The 21,445-nt window shown below is 37.0% G+C and overlaps 1 protein-coding gene across 2 annotated transcripts in view; it reads right to left on the reverse strand.

Moving 5' to 3' along the window:
- The window catches only part of Morc4 (MORC family CW-type zinc finger 4), a 58,034-nt gene that overhangs the window by 21,499 nt on the left and 15,090 nt on the right, over window positions 1-21,445 (reverse strand). For both annotated transcript variants that reach the window (XM_055618365.1, XM_055618366.1), the window contains 6 exons: window positions 18,559-18,691; window positions 18,119-18,247; window positions 15,139-15,255; window positions 13,332-13,432; window positions 2,935-3,024; window positions 180-308 (listed from right to left, as the gene is read on the reverse strand). In XM_055618365.1, the coding sequence (XP_055474340.1) occupies window positions 180-308; window positions 2,935-3,024; window positions 13,332-13,432; window positions 15,139-15,255; window positions 18,119-18,247; window positions 18,559-18,691 (699 nt within the window). The remainder of the gene's footprint in view (window positions 1-179; window positions 309-2,934; window positions 3,025-13,331; window positions 13,433-15,138; window positions 15,256-18,118; window positions 18,248-18,558; window positions 18,692-21,445) is intronic.

Raw genomic sequence — 21,445 nt, forward strand, 5'->3', positions numbered from 1 at the left:
TAATAATAATAATAATAATAATAATAATAATAATAATAATAATAATAGTTAAATAGATAGATAAAGTGGACCAGGTAGCACAGGGGTCTTGATAACTAGTCTAAAGAATGTAGAGTAGATATGATGGAGTTCTGTAAAAGAGGAAAAGAAATGAGGAGTTATAAGTCCGAGAACCTTACTTGTACTTTGGATGGGGATTATAATAACAAAACCATCTTGCAGGTAATGTGGATGGATCCACCTTTCCAGGAAGCTTCCTCCACTTAAGACATTCATCACACTGCACCCATGTCTGGTCAGGAATCCTCCTGGGAGAGGAAAACCAGAGATGTTATTTCATAGATCCTAACTCTGTGCTTTGTCCTACCTTTAAAAGCTATGTTCTAAAAATGAAAAAAAAAACTTTTATATAAAAAAATGTGCTGGAAATCTTATAACCCTGAGGTCTGCAATGTGTGTATTTTGAGATACACACAATAGATAACTATACAAGGTGGGAATACAAAATGTAGTGATCTACCATTATTTATAGCTGCTAACAATATTTATTCTGGAATCCTTTTTTGAGAAAGTAATAGGATATTTTTATCTCAGATTTATTAACTTGGGAAAAGTATTATGTCTGTCTCATATTGCTATAAAGAAATGAGACCCATCAAATTGTCTTCTTTCCTTGTCTAATCACTGAGCACATTTTAACTGCATTTACAGGAGGCCCAGAAGCACCCTCATCACAATCTGCCCCTACTTCCCTGCACACTTCTGATTTCTCTTTTTCCTTTCAAAAACAGTCCTTTAGGGATAGAGCTAACCTTACAGCTTGACTAGCTTGTAGAAGACTCTGAATTTGAGCCATCTTCTATTTCTATTTCTTCAATCACACTTTTATTAGGTTGATATTCCCAATGTCCATCATATAAGACAATACAGTTTGATTAAATTTTCTGTCTATAAATGATGGCTCCAACAATTGGTTGAAATTATTAGGATAAAATCATTCAGAGTTGAACTCTCCAAATGCACACTCACCCTCGTAGCTTCCAGAAATATATAACCCAATCACTTGTAGATTAAAGTGAATTAATTTCCCAGTGTAACAATGTAGTGCATATATGATAGAAGGAATAAATAATGTGCAAAGCTGTATTGGAGATAGTAGAGGCTGGTGGAAAGACAAAAAGAGGAGGGAAGCACCTAAGGCCTAAAGTTTTGTGTATGTTGTATTTTACTGCTATTCTATTGGACTATTCAATAAAGTGGTATGGTTCTTTTGTCAATTCTTTCAGTAAGTTTTCATTGCTTTAAATCCTGTTTTTTTTATTACTAGTTATAAAAGTAACTACCTCATTTTAGAAAATTAGAAAATAGAGAAATATATAAAGAAAACAAAAGGTACTTTTGCTACTCAAATACAATGTCCTTTTGTAAAAAAAAAAAAATGCATTTAGTAATTTTCCACACTTTTGGACCTCCCTATCACTCTAGGTTGCTCCAGACTTGCAACCTTGAAGCTTGAAGCTCAGGCCTGACCTCTGTTTGATATTTCCACACAGTGACAGTGACAGAGCCCACAGACTGAAGTTTCAGCAGAAGTAGTAGAGAGGAGGCAACGTCGTGATAGCTTTGGTTTTAGATGTGTTTGCACAGAAGAATGTCTTGCAGAAAGATGCCTGTACTACTCTTGAGGACAAAAACACTAAGAGGGAGCAACTCTCTGCTAAGGGCTAAAAACATATGGTGGATCCTTCTACCCAGGCAAGAAAGAAGGAGTTTAGAACTTCTGTTTGTAGTAAATAGGAAGTTAAAATACTGTATTGCTTTTGCTAGAAAAGTGTAGTTTCAGGGGCCTGCTTGCTTAATTTGAACCTTAGCTCTGCTGTGTTCTATCGGTCTAATCCCATGCAAATCTTGGTGTACTGGGCTTTATATCTGCAAAACAATACTATCTGTATACTTTAGAGTTTTGTCGATTATTAAATAAATTATAACATGTAAGGAACTAATAACAATATCTGGGATTTAAGGAAATACTCAATAAACAACATCTATTATTAAAGTTCTGCTGCTAGCTCTTACATGGTCTAGCAATATACAAACATGTATCTCTCTACATTTAACATTGCTAATTTGGAAGGCAAGATGGCATCTCATTTGAATTTGAATTGTTGGCAAAACATGGAGGATAAACATGAGCTCAGATCTTAGAAAAAGGTAGAAACATACACAGCATTTTGATTGTATCTGAAACAAAATTTTGTATCATACACGGATCTAGTAGTTTCCATTTTAAAAAAAAGTAGAAGCCCTGCCTCACTCATATGAGTGGGGTAGTGTAATCACTACCATTTTAATCTTTAACTTGATGATGTTATAACTAACTGTATGTATGTTACTATGCAGTCTGGCTTCTGTGCTGATCTTTTCTCCTTACCTAGTAAGACATAGATTCAGTAACTTCTACCTTTTTTTCTAATGCGTTCTGTTCCCTGTTTTGGCTCAGAACTACCAGTCCAGTTCCAATAATATTTAGCAAGAACAAAGAGGAAGCAACTTTGTTAGCATGTCTGAACATCTGCTCTATGCCACCTGCTGTTCTAAAAGCACAGAACCTAATTCAATACACTCAAATAGGTGAAGTGACTCACTTACTGAAGTGCACTCAACTAGCAAGGAGCAGGTCTAGACTTTCCACCCAGCTGTGTCTGATTTAAATGACGATAATCTCCCACGACACTACAATCTTTCCTAAATTGACAGCATTAAGCCCTTCACATTTATGATCCAAACCACATAGGTTTTAAAACAGAATGAAGAGGTAAAATGATGTCATTAGTGAACTGTTAGTTAACTAACATCCCTGATGAAAAAAACACCATTTTATCCCATTACTCTTAATGTTTTCATATTCTATATTTTATGATTTATGGTACTGGCCTGGATGTTGGTAAGGTCTCAAAATTCTCTTGAGATGTTTTTTCCTTCCAATAAGCATTGAGCTTCTGGCCAAGGGCATTCATTGTCAACCTGAAAAAAATGCAAGAAATATGTCAAAATTCAGCACTTGAATAAGTTTTAATCTCTTAGAAGCTCCTGTTTAACCAAATCCAGCAATTTAGAATAGTCTGCATAATTTTGAATGCCTAGAAAAAAAAACTAACATGGGGACAATTGCTTTTGAAAAGTCCTATACTAAAACCATAATGGAAAAAACATATCATAATGTTAACATCATGATAGTTGATGGTCACTTTGGTTGTAATATTAAAATGGTTGTAATAACCAAAAAACATAGAATGGTCTACTTTTCTAGAATGGTCTATTTTTTTCAGGACTCACAGAGTCACAAAGTGAATACATTTTTATTGGACAATGTATCCAAGGATAAATAAATACTGATAAATTATCCAATTTTCAGATGATAGGTACATAATTCAGAATAAAATAGAAAACTTAGAGGATCATACACAAAACCTTAGCTATTAAAACTCGATCAAATATTAACTTTATCTGTCTCTTTAGTTCTCTTGCATCCAAACACTAATTCTAGTGCCACAGCACTAATATGAAAAATGTTCCTTGAACATTCTTCTATGACACTGTTATTAGAAGTTGTATCTGAGTTTGCTCTCCTGCCTAATGAATAATTCCTATTAAATTCTCTCCCTCAGGATTATAACTCAATGCAAATATACGCACGCCTGGAACACTATAAATGAGAAATTTCAAACCTCTCTTTACCCTTGAGATCATTATTCAGTATTTCTGCAGCTCTCTTCTTGAGGGTACCTCTTCCTTACCTCTCCCTTACTCATTTTAAATTAGATTCTGTTTACAAACATGAGATTAAAATAATCATAGGCAAGTTTCCATATTAACTCGCCCCTCTCCTGCTGCCAATGCTCCCATCTCTCTGTTAACAGCCTTCCTTCAAGCCACAGACACAGAACTGTGCTTTGTTTCCCCTTCAAAATCTGCTTGATAAAGAACATCTGATGGGTTCCTGGGAAGATAAATAGGACTATGGACTCAGCCTTCTCACCTCCATACCAACCACACTGGCAGAATCTGCATGATCACAGAGAAAGAGTACTAAAAGGGGAAACGTTCCTTCAGCATTTTCCTGCACAGTAGCTAGAAGAATCTGAATCTAATCCAGTTAATATAGTTAAGTATCAATATTTTGGAACATGTAGATGGTAAATTGTGGTTAATTTTGGTACCTTACTCGTCTCAGCATAGTAATAGCTATACATTCTCTACCTCTAGCTCCTCAACAGTGAATCCTGCAAGTGTTCCACAAGCAACTTATAAGAACCATGATAGAAAAAAAAAAAAGGATGTGATTCTTCAAGGATAGAGTTCGGTGCTCTCATTGGTACTATTTGTGATCACACAATAGGCAAGTGGTCTTTTTTTGGTCATATTTCACCATGATTACAAGCTTTTCCTCTAGATGAAATGATGTCCAGGACATTCAAACTAATGAAACTTTATTTTACCACTTCACTTTTTTTTTCCAGTTTAGAGAGCCAGATGATAAAAACGAAGATATTCAAAAGGACACACACATATGTATAAATACATAACTTTTATATGTAGATTAAAAAGCCACTATGAATTTCCAGAGGAAGATACAGGTTCAGAAAACAAGTGAGAAAACCGTAAGTTTACACCTTACCTGGTCCCTGGTACAGAGATAGCTTACAACAGACTATATCATCAATATCAAACAAATCTACAAAAGCAACACAGCAATTTCTAGGAAAGAAAAATCTCATTTCCAGAATTTATCATGTTATAAATTCTAAAATCATTATAAAATCATAATGCATACAAAGAAATATGAAAATATGATATGATCAAAAAAATGAAATAGCAAGAAACTGTCCTGAAAAAGTTCTGGCTTAGAGATGCCCAAATAACTCAAGAAAGATACAAAGGGAGTCAAGAAACAATTTTGAATAAAATGGAAATGGCAATAAAAGTCATGGAACCTTAAAAAAAAAAAAAGAAATGGAAATAAAATGCAGAACTGAGTAGAATAGTTGAAATGAACAATTCAATGCATGGATTCAAAAGTAGGACACACAGAAGAATCAGTAAACTTAAAGAGGTTACTAAAATTGAGGAAGAATAAGAATGAAAACTTAGGGAATGAAAACAAAGCCTGAAGGACTTGTTTGGCACTACCAGCAGTCTATGACAGACATTGTAGAGGTATAAAATGAAAAGAGGCAGAGCCATGTTAAAATTAATCTCTATGAAAACCACATGGGAAATAGCGAGATAATGCTTATGAAAGGAAACAAGAAAAGAATGTAAACATTCCACTATAAAACATCAACAAAACATGAAACACAGTAATGTAGGAAATGAGAGAAGCTATAAAACAAACTGTCAAATGACAGAAGTCTTCCCCTAATTTAAATGTAAATGGATTCAACCCAAATTCACAAATATATGATGTGACATGAAGAATATAAGGCCTTGGAGATGGTTCAGTGGGTAAAGGCGTTCCATGACCTGAGCCTGCACATGGGCACATGTACACACATATACACATATCTAAAAATAAAAATTTCAATAGAAAGGATACAGCAGATTATGGTGCCTAGAAGTAGACTACTACTATAAAAAATACCTAACTATGAGGATGTTGCTTTGGAACTGAAATTCCAAATTGAAACTCCTGGGACGTTTCTGAAATTCCTGGGACGTTTTGGAAGACCAGGAGTTCAAGGTCATCTTTGGCTACATAGTAATCTAGAGCCTACACTAGATTACTATATAATCTTGTGAAACTGAAAAGAAAAGCAGAAAGAAACAAGAGAAAGAAAGAAAGGAACGAAGAAAGAAAGGAATGAAAAGAAAGAAATTTGGCAAAGGTTTAAAGAATTTTGAGAAACAAGGCAGAGAATAAATTGCACTGAACAGACTGTTAATAGATATATGGATGGATGTTAATGAAAGTGGTGAGGGCCCAGAAGGAAGTGTAGACACATGGTAGGGAAAATAGAGATTGCCTTAAAGAATGCCTAAATCATCATAAAGAGTGTTAGAAATACAAACGTTAAAGACAATGTTAATCACAAGGGTCAGGGGAAATAAACAGCACATACCTGAAGTTTCTGAAACATGATCCTAGCTACATAGTCACAGAAAGCTTAGTAGAAACATGCCCTGTAGTTCCACTGAAAGTACAATTTGTAAATGATGAATTTGTACATTTGGCTGAAGAGATAGATCTCCAGATAAAACACTGAAGTTGTACCTTCTGACTGCTCGTGTAAAACACAAGAAAGAAATGATAACTTAAAAGAACTAATAATCTCAAAGCCACCAGAATTTGAGAATCTGGAAAATTTTCAGTCAGCCAAAAACACAAAGGATGTTAAATGTGCATGTTAAGAACATGAGCGTTAGTATAACCTGGAGAGGACAGGAGCTCCACAAGGACCAAATATATGAGGGCACAGGGGTCTTTTATGAGACTGTTTCTACAAACAAGGACCATGTACAGATATAACTTAGCACCCCTGCTCGGATATAGCCCATGGTAGCTCAGTATCCAAGTGGGTACCCTAGTAAGGCGAACAGGGACTATTTTTGACATGAACTCAATGGCTGGCTCTTTGACCTCCCCCCCCCCCAGGGAGGAGCAGCCTTGCTAGGCCACAGAGGAGGACATTGCAGCAGCCAGTCCTGAAGATACCTGATAAGCTAGGGTCAGATGGAAGGGGAGGAGGACCTCTCTTATCAGTGGACTTGAAAAGAGGCAGGGAGGAGATGAGGGAGGGTGGATAGGATTGGGAGAGAATGAGGGAGGGGCTACAGCTGGGATACAATATAAATAACCTGTGATTAATATAAAAAAATAAAAATCATAATAATAAAAAAACATGAGCTCTGTGAGTGAAGAGTGAGGTTAAACAATTGTTTGTGTCTATATCAGTAATATCAAAAGGTCAAAATATTCAGTCACAAAGGCTCTTTGGGAATATTAAACAGTTGATCCATAGACCTTCACAGCTGTCTCAGCTGAAGCCAAGAAGAGAAATAGTTTATCTAGGGAAGATCAGTCAAGAACCCCCTGTTAAATGGAATGAATATTCATCACATTCACGGAAGACCTACAAGGGTTTTGAGATGACAGGAGCATGTACACTTTCTACTCAGACTGACAGGAATAAATGTGGGAGAATATATAAGGAAAGAATCCTACTGGATTGTTAAAAACATACATACAAGTAATATTATACAGACTGAACAGGTTGTTATTAGGAATATATATGTATACACATGTACATATATACATGTGACAACGACTAATGGAAAAGACGCCATGAATTTGAAAGGGAGCAGGGATTGGGTATGTGGGAGTGTTTGGAGAGAGGAAAGCGAAGCGGGGAATAATGTAATTATATTATCATCTTAAAAAATAAAATACTTGAAAAACTCTAGTGAAGATAAAATTTAATAAAACTACTTACTCTGTTGTAAAAACATACCAGTTTTCATGAACAGATAATTTTTAGGTTCGAACCTTGAGCCCAAAAAGCAAGGCTTCAATGATGTGGGGCAGTCTTGCAAGCCCCCCAAAATTATGCTTAGTCTTTGGATATTTAATAAAACTTGCCTAGCTGGACTTATGAAATTGCGTAGTACCTGTAACTTTTTTTTTCTGTTCAGTTTAAACCTCACTTGACCCAGGTCTGTTTTATAAATGGTGTCCTGTGCTGCTTCTCATGCTACTGTATTCTATCAGTAAAGTAAGTGTGTGTGTGTGTATCATAGACTCAGAAAACTGTGATTTAGATATGAAATATAGGACTTCTGAACTGATGACTTTTAGCTAAAACTCTAGACTCTGACATTTTGATGACTTCGGGATGGGACAGGGTAATCACTTTTGAATGCAAGAAGTAAATCTTGAAGCACCAGAGGACAGGTTGATGAAATAATAGTCTTCCAAAGATGTCTAGGCCCTAATCCCTGAAATCTGTGACTCTCTTAGGCTACACAGTAAGAGACAGTTACTGTTACTCATAGGCTAATCTGAAAGTAGGAAGATTTTTCCAAATGATGCAATGGAACAAGAGATTTTAAAGTGTGGAAGAATGAGGCAGAGGAGTCAGAATCAGAGGAGGCAATGTGATTACGGAAGCAACTTTACTGGAATGATGCAACGTGAGGAGGGTGCAACTCATCACTGCTGACTTTGAAGTTGGAGAAGAGGACCTTAAGCCAAGGAATGCTGGCAACCTCTAAAGTTAGAAAAGAAGAGGAATTGGATTCTCCCTTAGAGCCTCCAGAAAGGAAGATAGCCTGCCAACATGTTGATTTTAGCTCAGTGAGATCTAAGTCAGACATCTAACATACAAAACTCTAATATAGTTGTTTAGTGTTGTTTTAGGCCACCGAATTTATGACAAATTGTTACAACAATAGAAGATGGTTTCTGTTGTTTATAGGCAGAAGCTGAATATTTCTGTTCTTCCATAAATCATAAATTATCTCCTGATTCCTCTGAATCCGTTAGGTATAAAGTGGCACATAGTTCAGAAAAAGAAAGGTAAATCCCACTCGTTGCCTATTTTTTGAACAAAGATGGACTGGGCACAATACTCACTCCTTTGCTTAATGTCTATATGGACTTTTATACTATGACAGAATTGAGAACTTGGGTAAAAGACTGTATATCCTTCAAAGACCCAGATATTTTTCTCTATCCTTCTCAAAAAATAGAATCTGGCCCTACATTATCCATTTCACCTGATTTCTCTTCACTCTAGTACATCATCTTATCTCCATTTTCCACTTGGAGTTCTTGTCAATACCATAGCTCATGCCACGACTGCATACCAGAATCCCCTTCCTTTTCTACTTCTTTATCTGTTTAATATTTTTATTATGTATTTTATACATATACATATTTTCTCTGCATGCAAACACATGTGCCCATGGAGGCAAGAAGTTAGGCATTGGATCCCCAGAAGCTGGAGTTACAGATAGTTGAGAGTCATCATGTAAGTGCTAGGAATTGAATCTGGAATATCTGGGAGAACAGCCAGTGTTCTTAACCAATGTATCTCTCTCCAACTCCAATCTTGTATCTTTTAAGGAACACACACACACACACACACACACACACAGAGAGAGAGAGAGAGAGAGAGAGAGAGAGAGAGAGAGAGAGAGAGAAAGTTTCTGTGTATATCTGTGTATATCTATCCCTGGCTGTCCTGGAACTCACTCTATAGACCAGGATGGCCTCAAACTCAGAGATCTATATAAAGCATATCTTAAGTCATATTGTCTACCTAAAACCATACATATTTATCTCATCAGGGCATTATTTTTTTTACCCTGTATAGTACTCAAAAGGTTTCAATTGCTGTATCAGCTATTTTGCTGCTATTTAATTGTTTTCAGATGTGATAATCTTATTAATAAAATTAAATGCAAAGTCCTTAAAGGAAGCAACTCTGTTTTGAAATTCTTTGGAAGATTCTGTACTACCTAGTCACTGTGTTATGTGTTAGTGGCTTGCTCAGTTACTATGCTTTGGCTGTATTTTTTAAAGGTGAAGTTGACTCTAAAAATGTTCTAAGCTTGAACCATGATATTTATAGCTAAAATCTAATATCCACAGATTGTTCAAAGTGATATATTACAGATGATTTATTTGTAGATATTCAGGTAACATAATGGCTTGTATCTCTTTTATCATTTGTACTTTTGAATAATCACAGAATGATTTTGTGATAGCAAACAATGTTCTCCAATCCTTCTCTCAAATTCCATTTTTTGAGAAGCGCAAAGGGAATGGAGGGGCTTGCTATGTAGATAAGGCTGCCTAAGAACTCATTAAGTAGCCCACTCTGGCTTTGAGTTCACAATCACATTGCCATAGCCTCTGGGTGTTGGGATTAGAGGTCTATGTCCCTATATCTAGTTTCAAATTCCCATATTTTTATCTAAAATCTTTCCCACTTTGCATGAAATTTACATAAAGGGCAATAGGGCTGAGGATATAGCTCAACATTAGTTTGTGCTTACATATGCAAGTACCTAGGTTCAGTCCCCTGCATAAAAATATAATAGCACGGAGCATTGTGATTCATACATCACCCTAGTACCTGTGAGATGTAGACAGGAAGTACAAGAATTCAAACTACCTTCAGTTACATAGTGAGTTTGAGGCAGGTGTGAACTATATGAGATCCTGTCTTAAAAAAAATAGTGGGGGGGGGGGACTGGAGAGATGGCTCAGCGGGTAAAGGCACTGACTTTCTTCCATGGGAACTGCATTCCAGTCCCAGCACCCACATGGCAGCTCACAACTGACTGTAACTCCACGATCTGACACTCTCACATAGACAAACATTCAAGCAAAACACCAATACACATAAAATAAAATACACATAAAATAGAAGGTAAATATATTAAAAAAAATAGTGGAGCTAGAGACACGAATCAGTGGTTAAGTGTAGTTGCTGCCCTGGAAGAAGTACCCATGTTCACTTCCCATCACCCACAGAGCAGCTCACAACTGCCTGTAACTTCAGTTCAGTAAATTCAGAGAATTTGATGTCTCTCTGCCATCCGCCAACACCAGGAACACATGCAGTACCAATATACACACAGAAAAAATACTCATACACATAAAAATAAGGATTTTAAAAAGAGATGACAATAAGGCCTGAACTGGGTAATGATTAGCAAATTTATTATGCACGAGATTCTATGTAGTTAGCATCTCATGCTGTTTTTATTCAAATACATACCATCAATTAAACTACTTAAGATGAAATCCTACATGTTTATAGAATGCTTTCATTTGGACCCTCTACAATCACCTCAAATTAATCAGACCAAAACTATGCATCAAAAATCAAAGGTCTACTGACTGTATCCAAAAAAAGCATAGATTCTTTTTATGGTGGTCTGTTGTCAAATGATACTATGAAAAGTTGTTAAACGATTTTTAGTACCTAACATTTAGATTTCGCAAATATTATTTAGGTAATTATCCTAAATTCACCACTTTCATTCAAAAGAAAGAATATTTGGTTCCATTAAACCAACCATTTCTAAGCTTTCATATTTAGGAGACAAGTCATGGTCAAAGGTCTTCATTATGGGTCAGACTCACATTTAAATGATTAATTTACTTGGATCCAGAGCACCCCATTGCTATAACCACTGATAAGCCTGACTGACTCGAACCCAGTTATGCTGAAATTAATTTGGGGTTGCCATTCAAATAGCTATCTCTTTTCAAACTCTACATCTAAAGTTCTTATGATCTTAAATAAATGAAGGAACATTTAATTAATTTTGTTATAGCTTGAAGCACAAAAAACATTTCTGAGAGATGATTTTTCCTCCCACTCTTAGAAAAATATTGTTGGGATTTTAAATAAAATGATACCAAATGTTTTCACATCTTCTCTTTCTTTATATACCAGGAACACCCCTTGTCTTTTGGTGTCATACCTATACTTACTTTTGCTTAGAATACCCTTCCCATTAGTTCATTTAGAAAACACCTACTTTCCTTTAAGCTCAAATATAAACTTTTTTGTGAACTTTTCCTTGATTTTCTTTAGTCATATTTAAATATTCTCCTCAGCTGGGCAGTGAGTGGTGCACAACTTTAATCTCAGCACTAGGGGGTACAAGCAGGCGGATCTTTGATTTCTTTCTGTTAATATATGCACATACATATAATATACACATACATGGTTCTAACATATACTATGTATGCTTTACTATTTTTCAATTGTATTCATCATTGGAATTGAACTCCAGCTTATTGTTTTGTATTTTTAATAATTTTTTTATATTAATCACAGGTTATTTACATTGTACGCAGCCTTAGCTCCCTCCCTCATTCCTTCCCAATCTCACCCTTCCTCCCTCATCTCTTCCCTGCCCCTCTCTAAGTCTACTTATAGGGGAGGTCCTCCTCCTCTTCCATCTGACCCTAGCTTATCAGGTATCTTCAGGACTGGCTGCAATGTCCTCCTCTGTGGCCTAGCAAGGCTATTCCTCCATCAGGGGGTGGGAAGGTCAAAGAACTACCCACTGAGTTCATATCAGAGACAATCCCTGTTCCCCTTAATAGGGAAACCCCCTTGGATGCTGACCTGCCATGGGCTACGTCAGAGCAGGGGTTCTAGGTTATATCCATGCATGGTCCTTGGTTGGAGAGACTCTACCTAGCAGTGTATCAAAGCAGATGCTGAGACTCATAACCAAACCTTGGGTAGAGTGCAGGGAATCATATGAAAGAAGGAGGAGATAGTAAGACCTGGAGAGGATGGGAGCACCTCAAGGACCAAATATATCTGGGCACAGGGGTCATTTCTGAAAATGACTCTCCAACCAAGGATCTTTGATTTCAAAGCCAGCCTGATCTACAGAGTGAGCTGCAGAAAATCCAGGGCACCACAGAGAAACCTTGTCTCTAAAAACAAGAAAGAAAGAAAGAAAGAAAGAAAGAAAGAAAGAAAGAAAGAAAGAAAGAAAGAAAGAGGGAGAGGAAGGAAGGAAGGAGAGAGAGAGAGAAAAAGAGAAAAGGAAAGAAAGAGAGAAAGAAAGAATGAAATGAAGGAAGGAAAGAAAGAAAGGAAGGGAGGAAGGGAGGAAAGAAAGAAAGGTTCATCTCATCTTCATAAGTACATTATTTTAGATTTTACTTTCATATTTTCAAATACCACATTTTTCATAAAAATAATGGCTTCTAATTTTTCATCATATGTCCTTTATCTAAGATGTAAGAGGGATCAAATCCTGGGCCTCAATCATGCTATCACTGAGCTATATCTCAAACCCTAAACCTATTTTCAACCTGATTTTAACAACTTTCCCCAATTCCTAAAACTTCCCCTTTGGTTTAACCTCAGTATCAAGTTCCATTCTGATTCTTAGGTACTTATCTTCCTTAAATGCTTCCACAAGGGCAAATCTTCCTTGTGTGACATTTCCAAAAGTGTTCACTGGCTTCAAAAGAATTTAAGGGACAAATTTCAATTTTTCTCCCCAAATGTGCTCAGTCACTTCAGAGTCATTTGCTTCAAGATGAAAACAAGGTTTTTTACCAGAAATTTCATTTTACCAGAAATAGTTTACCAAAATACTTCTACGTTATGTAATTTCTAAAGGTAAATTGAAAAAAGAGCAAAATCATCTCCAGTCTTGGAAAATTTATTTGAGGTAATTCTCAGTTAACTTCTCCAGCTGGCTTTTAGAGGTGGTTTAGAAGTCTCAGAGAGCAGAATGGTATTGGAGCAATTTGTCTGCACTGTCTCAGGTTAGGAGTGACTCACCGGTATTCCTTGGTGTACTCAAAGTCTTGTTTGTTGTAGGCAGGTTTTAGGAAATTGCACTCAATGACTCCAATTACTCCCACACCTTCTTCATCAATTGGCTTAAAAGAAAATATTAATTTCAACCCATTACTATTGACAGCCTAGAGGAACTTCCTTTTGATAAAAAAAAAATAATGGAAAAGGTTACACAATATTCATGGGGAAGGAAAGGCCATGGAGAGTTAGAGGAGCACTTAGAATATACTTTGATAGATGGAAAACTGACACGTTCTAGAGCAGAGATATTATTCTTTCTTTTTTTTTTTGTTCACTTTCTTGTCATTGAACATAGATTTTTTTTTCATGTGATTTATCGTGATTATGGTACCCCTCCTTCTGCTCCTCCTAGATCTTTAGTTCTTTCCCACCTCCCCTCCCATCAGGATCCACCCTCTTTTCTTTCTTTCAGATTGTTCAATGACTCAGAATCCTACAATTCCTCAGCTCAGGTAGCTATCTATACTTCATCCACACAACTCTATTTTTACTTGTTTTATATTCTAGGATTGCCAAAAGATTCAATGGGATAAAGAATTTACACTGCTCAAAAGCAGAATTATATACTAACACTTTGCAGATTAAAGGTGAAATGTAATCGCCACACTGAATCTTAGACATTTCCACACACAGAGGCCATCATGTATCTACTGGAGTTAGATGTGAAGTAAGAGACACTTGGGGGTTTTCAAACTTGCTCTACTCTTTACTAGATCCAAGGAGTAATTAAACTGACACATAACCAGGGGCTGTTTACACCTGAGGGGGGAGCAGCCTTACCAGGCCACGGTAGAGGACAATGCAGCCAATTTTGATGAGAACTGATGGACTGAGATCGGAAAGGAGAGGGGAACCTCCCCTATCAGTGGACTTGGGGAGTGGCATGCATGCAGAAAGGGGAGGGAGAGTGGGATGGGGAGGGGAGGAGGGAGGGGCTTATGGGGGGATACGGAATGAATGGAGTGTAATTAATAGAAAATTTAAAAAAATGTGAATTTTGAAAAAAAATATCATAATCCTCACAATAGGACTCTATACTGACCATTTATTTTAATGTTACAGTACACTCTGTTAATAAATATAATAAAAACACATTGAAAGTGAAAAAAAAAAGATGACTTAACAGGAAAAACCAAAATATTCACACAGTTAGCTATCTTGGGTCTTTTTTAACTGTCCTACTTATACAAAGCGTTCTGTCATTCACTGTGCTTTAGCCAGCTAATCTTCAAAACAAGAACAAAAGGGTTGCCAGTGGAAATTGCTCCTTTAAATGATCATTAAAACATCAAAGGTAATGGTAACATTTATGTAGCTTGGTTTATGAACTATTTCATACCATTTATCACACATAACATCTTCCAGCCCTTTAAACTGAAAGGGATATAAAGAAAACATTGTTTTTACTTTACATCAAACCTCAAAGAATTAATTAATTTGCCCAGGGATTTAGCTTATAAATAGAAACCCCAGGGAACAAATCTTGGTTTTCGACCAGTTAATTTTATGAGCCTTCTAATATACCTTTATTGTCTCACATGATTTTATATGCTAATAAGTCAATATATATCAACAGATACCTAGTTGCTGGATTAGCACCTCAGAAATAAACTTTTTCCACACAGGACACCTCACCCATTGATACAGAATTTCAGTATCAGAATCTAACAACTGTCATGAGATGCAGCTGAAAACCACTAAAGATTTAAGATTTTAGATTTCTCCTCCCATTCATTACAGACTTCTATGACAAACAGTAAGCACTCACCTTTGACTGGCAGCCCACCTTCTCAAAAGCCTTAATAAGGCGGTTATTATGATACATCATAACTCCAAACTGTTTATATTTGCAAGAGAATCCAAACGTGATTCTCACCTGCTTATTCTGAGAAGAAAATCATTAAGGAGACAAAACACCAGAAGCTTCAGGGGAAAAAATATAAGCATTATGTTACAGAAAAAAGAAACCCACTCTAAATGTTACTAAATGTGAATTGACATAACCTAGAAGGCATTTAAAAATACAAGCATTCTCTTGCTGTTTTTTTTTTGGGGGGGGGATGAGTGAGACATAGTTTCTCTGTGTAGCCCTCACTACCCTGGAACTCACTCTGTAGACCACACTGGCCTTGAACGCAGAGATCCACCTGCCTCTGCCTCTGAAGTGCTGGGATTAAACACATGTGCCACCATCAACTGCTCTGCTTTTTGGCTGCCACAGAGTGAGCTACCTACTCTGCTCCACCATCTCTTTCCTGCACAGTGGACAGATCCTCTGAAACCATGAGCTTAATTAAGTTAATCTGTTTTGTTTTAGTTTCTCTTACTATATAACACAGATACAAGAAAAAAAAAAGGTTACACAGCCTCTGTCAGTGACAAGCTGCGTGCATGAATACCATGTGCTAAATAGATCAGGTGCCAGGGGAAACGTACAATTGGTAAACCTAACACACTTATATTTGACTCAGAACATATAAAGTTTTTTTGGGCTCTAGGAACTCAAGAGAAACTTCAAATGGGACCTATTCCCAAAACAGAAAAGAAATAAGACAAAAGTTTCCCAAATCAATCAAAATCCACACACCATAAAGTTGATATTTTAAAGATAGTAATTGTCAAATATTTTGTTCTGTACACTTTTAAAGCTTTAAGTAATGGGCCGAGGGTACACTGTGGGAGGAAATGCATCAAATTTGTATGAAGAGCACAGAGAGGTGTGAAGAGGTTTTTGCCTTGATGACTAAGGAATACCTAAATCAGGATTCATTACCTTGCTCTGCAGTCATCCCGAGAAAATAATTCTAGTATTTGGAGTTTCGTTTTTGTCATGCCAACAGTGGCTCTATTTAACTAGAATTGTAATATGAGAAGGTAACTGGATTAATGGGAAGGTGGGCTGTGATAAATATAAAATGCATGCATTGAAGTTGGTCTGATAGAGACCCACAGAAGTACAAAACCAGCCTCAGAAAAGGAACAGATCCTAAAACAGGAGTTGGAAAACATGTCATTAGAGGGATTCTGCTAAATGCACAGCAACAAGATCTCAATCTACATAAGGTAAAATTATAAATAATGTTCTTACTTGCTAGTTTCGACTCTAAGTTGGGCTTGTTTGGGGCTTTAAAAGCAAATCTCCTAGTAGAGAAGTTATGTGTTTCCAAAAAGGGAAAAAAATAAATAAGTTCAGTTTGAGTAATAACTAGTTTATTTTAAATGAGCAATTTCTAATTGTGGCTGAAAAAAAGGACAAAGTAAAACCATGCCTTTGATTTTAAAAAATGCAGAGAACATGTCTCTAGGGCCAATTATTCTTGGTTACTATAAAATAAAAAGCAATTTTTCATAAATACTTGAGTTCTCAGTTTTCTGAATACTAATTTTTCCTCAAAACGCCACCAGTGAAGATAGTTAATTAGCATAGTTCATCTTAAGATTGTCCCTAGTATCTGAAAAACATTCACAGTTCAATGAAGTATAGAAAATGAGCAAGTGCTCTGTTGGCTGTCATTATGGGAAGTTCCCAGGAAATCCATGTTGAGCTTGTTAATGATTCATCTCCTCCTAGAATACCTTTAATTTCCACTCAATAATTCACATCTAAGTCTAAATCTGGACCTAGTACAACATAAACTATATGATTAACAAGCCCAATTAAAATTTTATTTTAATAAATATAAGAATGACATAATTCCAGTATAAATAACATGTAATGTGGATATCTATGGATGATATTCTCAAATCCGGCTGCTCACTGGCATATTGAGGACTTAAAAATGAATGTTTCTATTAAAAAATAATTCAAACCCAGGGGTGGTAGCATCATATTCTTGTAATCTTAGCACTCAGGAAGCTGAGGCAGGAGGATCACCTCAAGTTTAAGGTCAGCCTATACTAAACAGTGAGTTCCAGGTCAGCATGGACTACTGTGGGAAGCACTGTCTCAAGATAAATAAATAAGAGATGCTCCCCCTCAGTTTCCTTTCTTTTTCCATGTTGTCTGGGAGGCTCCAGGCAGCAGCGAATTGTGACAGATGCTGGGATTTTGCAGCCAAGCATGGGGCAGAGCTCCAGGGGTCCTGTGGAAGTGGAGAAGACAGGAACCTCACAGGAAGACCAACAGAGACAACTAACTTAGTCCCATGGGAGCTTACAGAGACTGAGACATCAACTAAGGAGCATGCATGATCCTGACCTAGACCTGCACACATGTAACCAATGGGTTGGCTTGGTCTTCATATGGGTTGCCTGGCGAGTGGAGGGGGGTGCCTGCTTTTGGATTACTTCCCCTTGGCAGGGTGCCTGGCCTGGCCTCAGGAAATGAGGATATGTTTAGTCCTGATGTGACTTGCACTGTGGAAGGTTGATACTAGGGGAGGGGCTCCCCTTTTCTGGGGAGAAAGGGAGAGGCAAAGGTGGAAGAGGAGAAGGGGAAGGACTGGGAGGAGAGGAGGGAAGGGGAACCCTCAGGATGTAAATTTTAAAAATAATAAATAAGTAAATAAATATTAAATTTTAAAATCTAATGAGCCACAGTCTTCAAACACACATGACATATGACTTTCACTTCACAGTTCACAGGTACTTGCTGATAAAACTGGCGTCTACATTTAAAACTTCCTTCAAGGGTCTAATGGGATGCATGTTTTAGCGCAATTTTGAATTGGGATAAGGCAGTGTTTTGGCTGTGTACCAATAGAGAAATTTGACCTTAAAATGAAGCTGTAAGCCTCACGTAAGGATACTGTGGAGGTAGGCTTATATATATCGTATTCTACATTGGCCAGGCTCTTAGCAATCATCTGGGTGGCCACCTTCTTTTGCCGCAGAAAAATCTTCATCCGGGGCTTCATATATAAAATACTACAAAATGCCTATGGATTTGGGAAAGGAAAGTTGTTATACATATTGCCAATTCTACAGATATCTTCCCCCAAACACCACTAGCCAACTGAGTCTAGGCTTAGCAAATACTTGGCTCAGTTTCCATACTTGTTGTAGTATTTCAACTACCATTTTGGAGTGGAAGTAGCTATATTAACTAAACTGCTTCAGAGTAGATGGTGAAAAGGGGTCGCAGCAGAGAATCATCTCTACACAACTGCACTTCAATTCTGCTCTATGATATTTTCATGTTACAGGAAATCATACTTCCCACTGGTGAAGACAGACTATTCCTACTCACCCGCAGGGAATACTCTGTCTCCGGCAGCCCAGAGGTGACACCACCAGTCTCTTTGTCTTCAACTTCGAAGTCTGATACAAGGATATCATATTGATCTGTATCAAAGTCCAGCTCTGACTTTCCATCTTTGTTTCTGAGTGAAAGATGTAAGTACCAATCTAAGAAGAACTGACCCCACTGGGGGTGGGGTGGGGACAGGGGTTTTATTAGGAACCCAACAGAAATGAAATATAAGCCAACACTAGGGTATAGGCTTCTTTCTCTGACTACCAAAGGAACTACAAACTATGTAATTTGAGAACCATACAATATTTGCTGTTCCTATTCTAAACTGGTCTACCATGTTTCTTTCATAGTGTTGGTGATACCAGGTTCATAAGGAAAGACAAAAAGGAATATGGAACATCTGTGATCTGAGGAGTTGAATGGATGTCAGCTATCCTCAAAACAAGATTTTAAATATCAACTTTCTGAGTCCTGCTAGACAAGTCACAAAATATCATTTATTCTGCTGACATCAGCAACAGAAGATGGACAAATAAACTACCAAGATTGCCCAGTCTCCATTCCTATGCCCCTCCCACCCTGCCCAAGACAGACTCTTACCATGTATCCCAGACTGACCTAGAACTCAGTTATTAGACCAGGCTGGCCTCAAACTCAGAAAAATCACCTGCCTTTGCCTCTCAAGTGCTGGGGTTAAAGGCATGCGCCATTATGCCTGGCCCCACACTACCTCTTAATTTGTTAAAAAGTAACACACACACACACACACACACACACACACACACACACACACACACACTGCTATAGAATGTCATTTATTCTCTAGTCTTCTGAAATATGGAATTATTGTATACACCTAACAACACTGGTATCTCTTTTATATAGACTCTTTTTTTTTTCATTTTCTGTTTTGTTTTGTTTATGTGTAGCCTTGGCTATCTTGGACTCGCTTTGTAGACCAGGCTGGCCTCAAACTCACAGAGTTCTCCCTGCCTCTGCCTCCCCAGTGCTGGGATTACAGGCGTCGCCACCACACACAGCTCATATAGACTTTTCTTATTCTCAGTATTTTTTTTTTTTTGGCCACTTAGCTTTGGTCCTTCCAAGACTGTGAGCAACCTCATTAACCAATATCATGGGGGAAAACAAAGAATCGCCTTTGTTCCTGGAAGAAAAACTTTGCATTTGTTATTTAAAAGATGAGTTACAGAGACAATCTATATCAGAGCAATGGTTTCGAAAATTTGATCTATGGAACAGTAGTCCCTGGAGAAACTCTTAAATAAGAAAAAAGAGAAATAAAAGTTGTCTGATCAAATAAAATTGAGAAAGAATCCTTGGAGAGTTACCTCAAGCTCTAATCTTAACCTCATTCATACTTCAGGCTCATGTTCAGAGCAGCTATGCTGACCAGGGACCAGCATAGCCAGTAGCATCCAGCCTGTCTAAAGCTCACACCATGGTAAAAGCGTATTCTAGATTTTTCAGGATAATCATGATTCTTACTATCCCAGTACACACTGATACAAAAACTCTGAGGAAGGTCCCTATCTTCCCTGCTCCTCACTTCCCCCATCCAAGAAAACAAGGAAAACACTTTTATTGGGATATACTAATATTTAATTGCTCTCTAAAATATTAGCACAGTCATGTGACTGAGAAGTCTTTCAACAAAGTAACATAGAAAGCTTTAAGACACCTCCTCTCACCTCCCCTATCAGTGGACTTGGGAGGGGCCTGCGTGAATAAGGGGGAGGGAGGGTGGGACCGGGACTCAGGAGGAGCTTATGGGGGGATACAAAGTGAATAAACTGTAATTAATAAAAAAGATGCATATTTCGGGAAAAAAGACACTTCCTCTCAACATTATTTGATCATACAAGCTTCTAAGTATTATTGAGAAACAATGCATAAAGGAAGAAGTCTATTTAATATATGTGTATCATTGGAACTGCCACAGCAAAGTGGTCCCTGGTTATATAAATATTTATCATTAAGGTTTTCTCCATAGGGCATGTGAGCTCTCCTTACTTTTCATTTTTTTAATTGTAATTTACACTGTCTGTATAAGCTAGCATTCTTTTAATACATATATAGTTCACTCAGCTAAGAAATTTAAAAAGTGAGCTGGGCATGGTGGTGTACACCTGTAATTCCAGCACTCAGGAAGGCAGAGGCAGACAGATCTCTGTCAGCTCAACGCCAGCCTCATCTACAAAGCAAGTCTGGGACAGCCAAGGAAAAACAGAGAAACCCTGTCTCAAAAAAAAAATTAGAAAAGTGCTTGATGTATAGAAAAAAGATAAACATATTCATGAATTGTTCTATTAAAGACAACTAATCCTCCTATGCTATATTAAAAGTTTTCAGGGTTTCTGTGTTTAAGATGTAGTACAGTCTTAAATGTATCCTATTTGGCATGCCAAAGTTAAAAGATGCTTCATAGACCTTCCCTTGATTGTTGTATTAGCTTTAAAGTTATGATCTTAACTCAGCTTCATTACAGTTAAAAAACAATATGCTTCAAAGATTTTTGTCTATTCCAACTACTCTGAAAGTATTAGTACAGGCTTTTTTATTTTAAAACTATCAACTATATTTCATTATAATCTTTCTTATAATTCATTTTAGCTGGCCAATGTATAAAATAGCTATCATCTGCCAATCTTCAATGTCAATAAATATGAACAGAATTGTAAAGGATTCTGAGGATGTCACAATAATGTTGCATCATACTATCACTATCATTTATATCTACAGCCTCATGATGTGCAACCTACCTTCTATACACACTGTTTTTGCAACAAGAACCACTATTTTCAACATAATCAAGAAAGTTACAGACATGAATGACAAAAAGATAAAAAAAAGTCTCAGTATT

Source organism: Psammomys obesus, unplaced genomic scaffold, assembly GCF_907164565.1.
Source record: "Psammomys obesus unplaced genomic scaffold, mPsaObe1.curated_primary_1811, whole genome shotgun sequence".
Classification (NCBI taxonomy): Eukaryota; Metazoa; Chordata; class Mammalia; order Rodentia; family Muridae; genus Psammomys; species Psammomys obesus.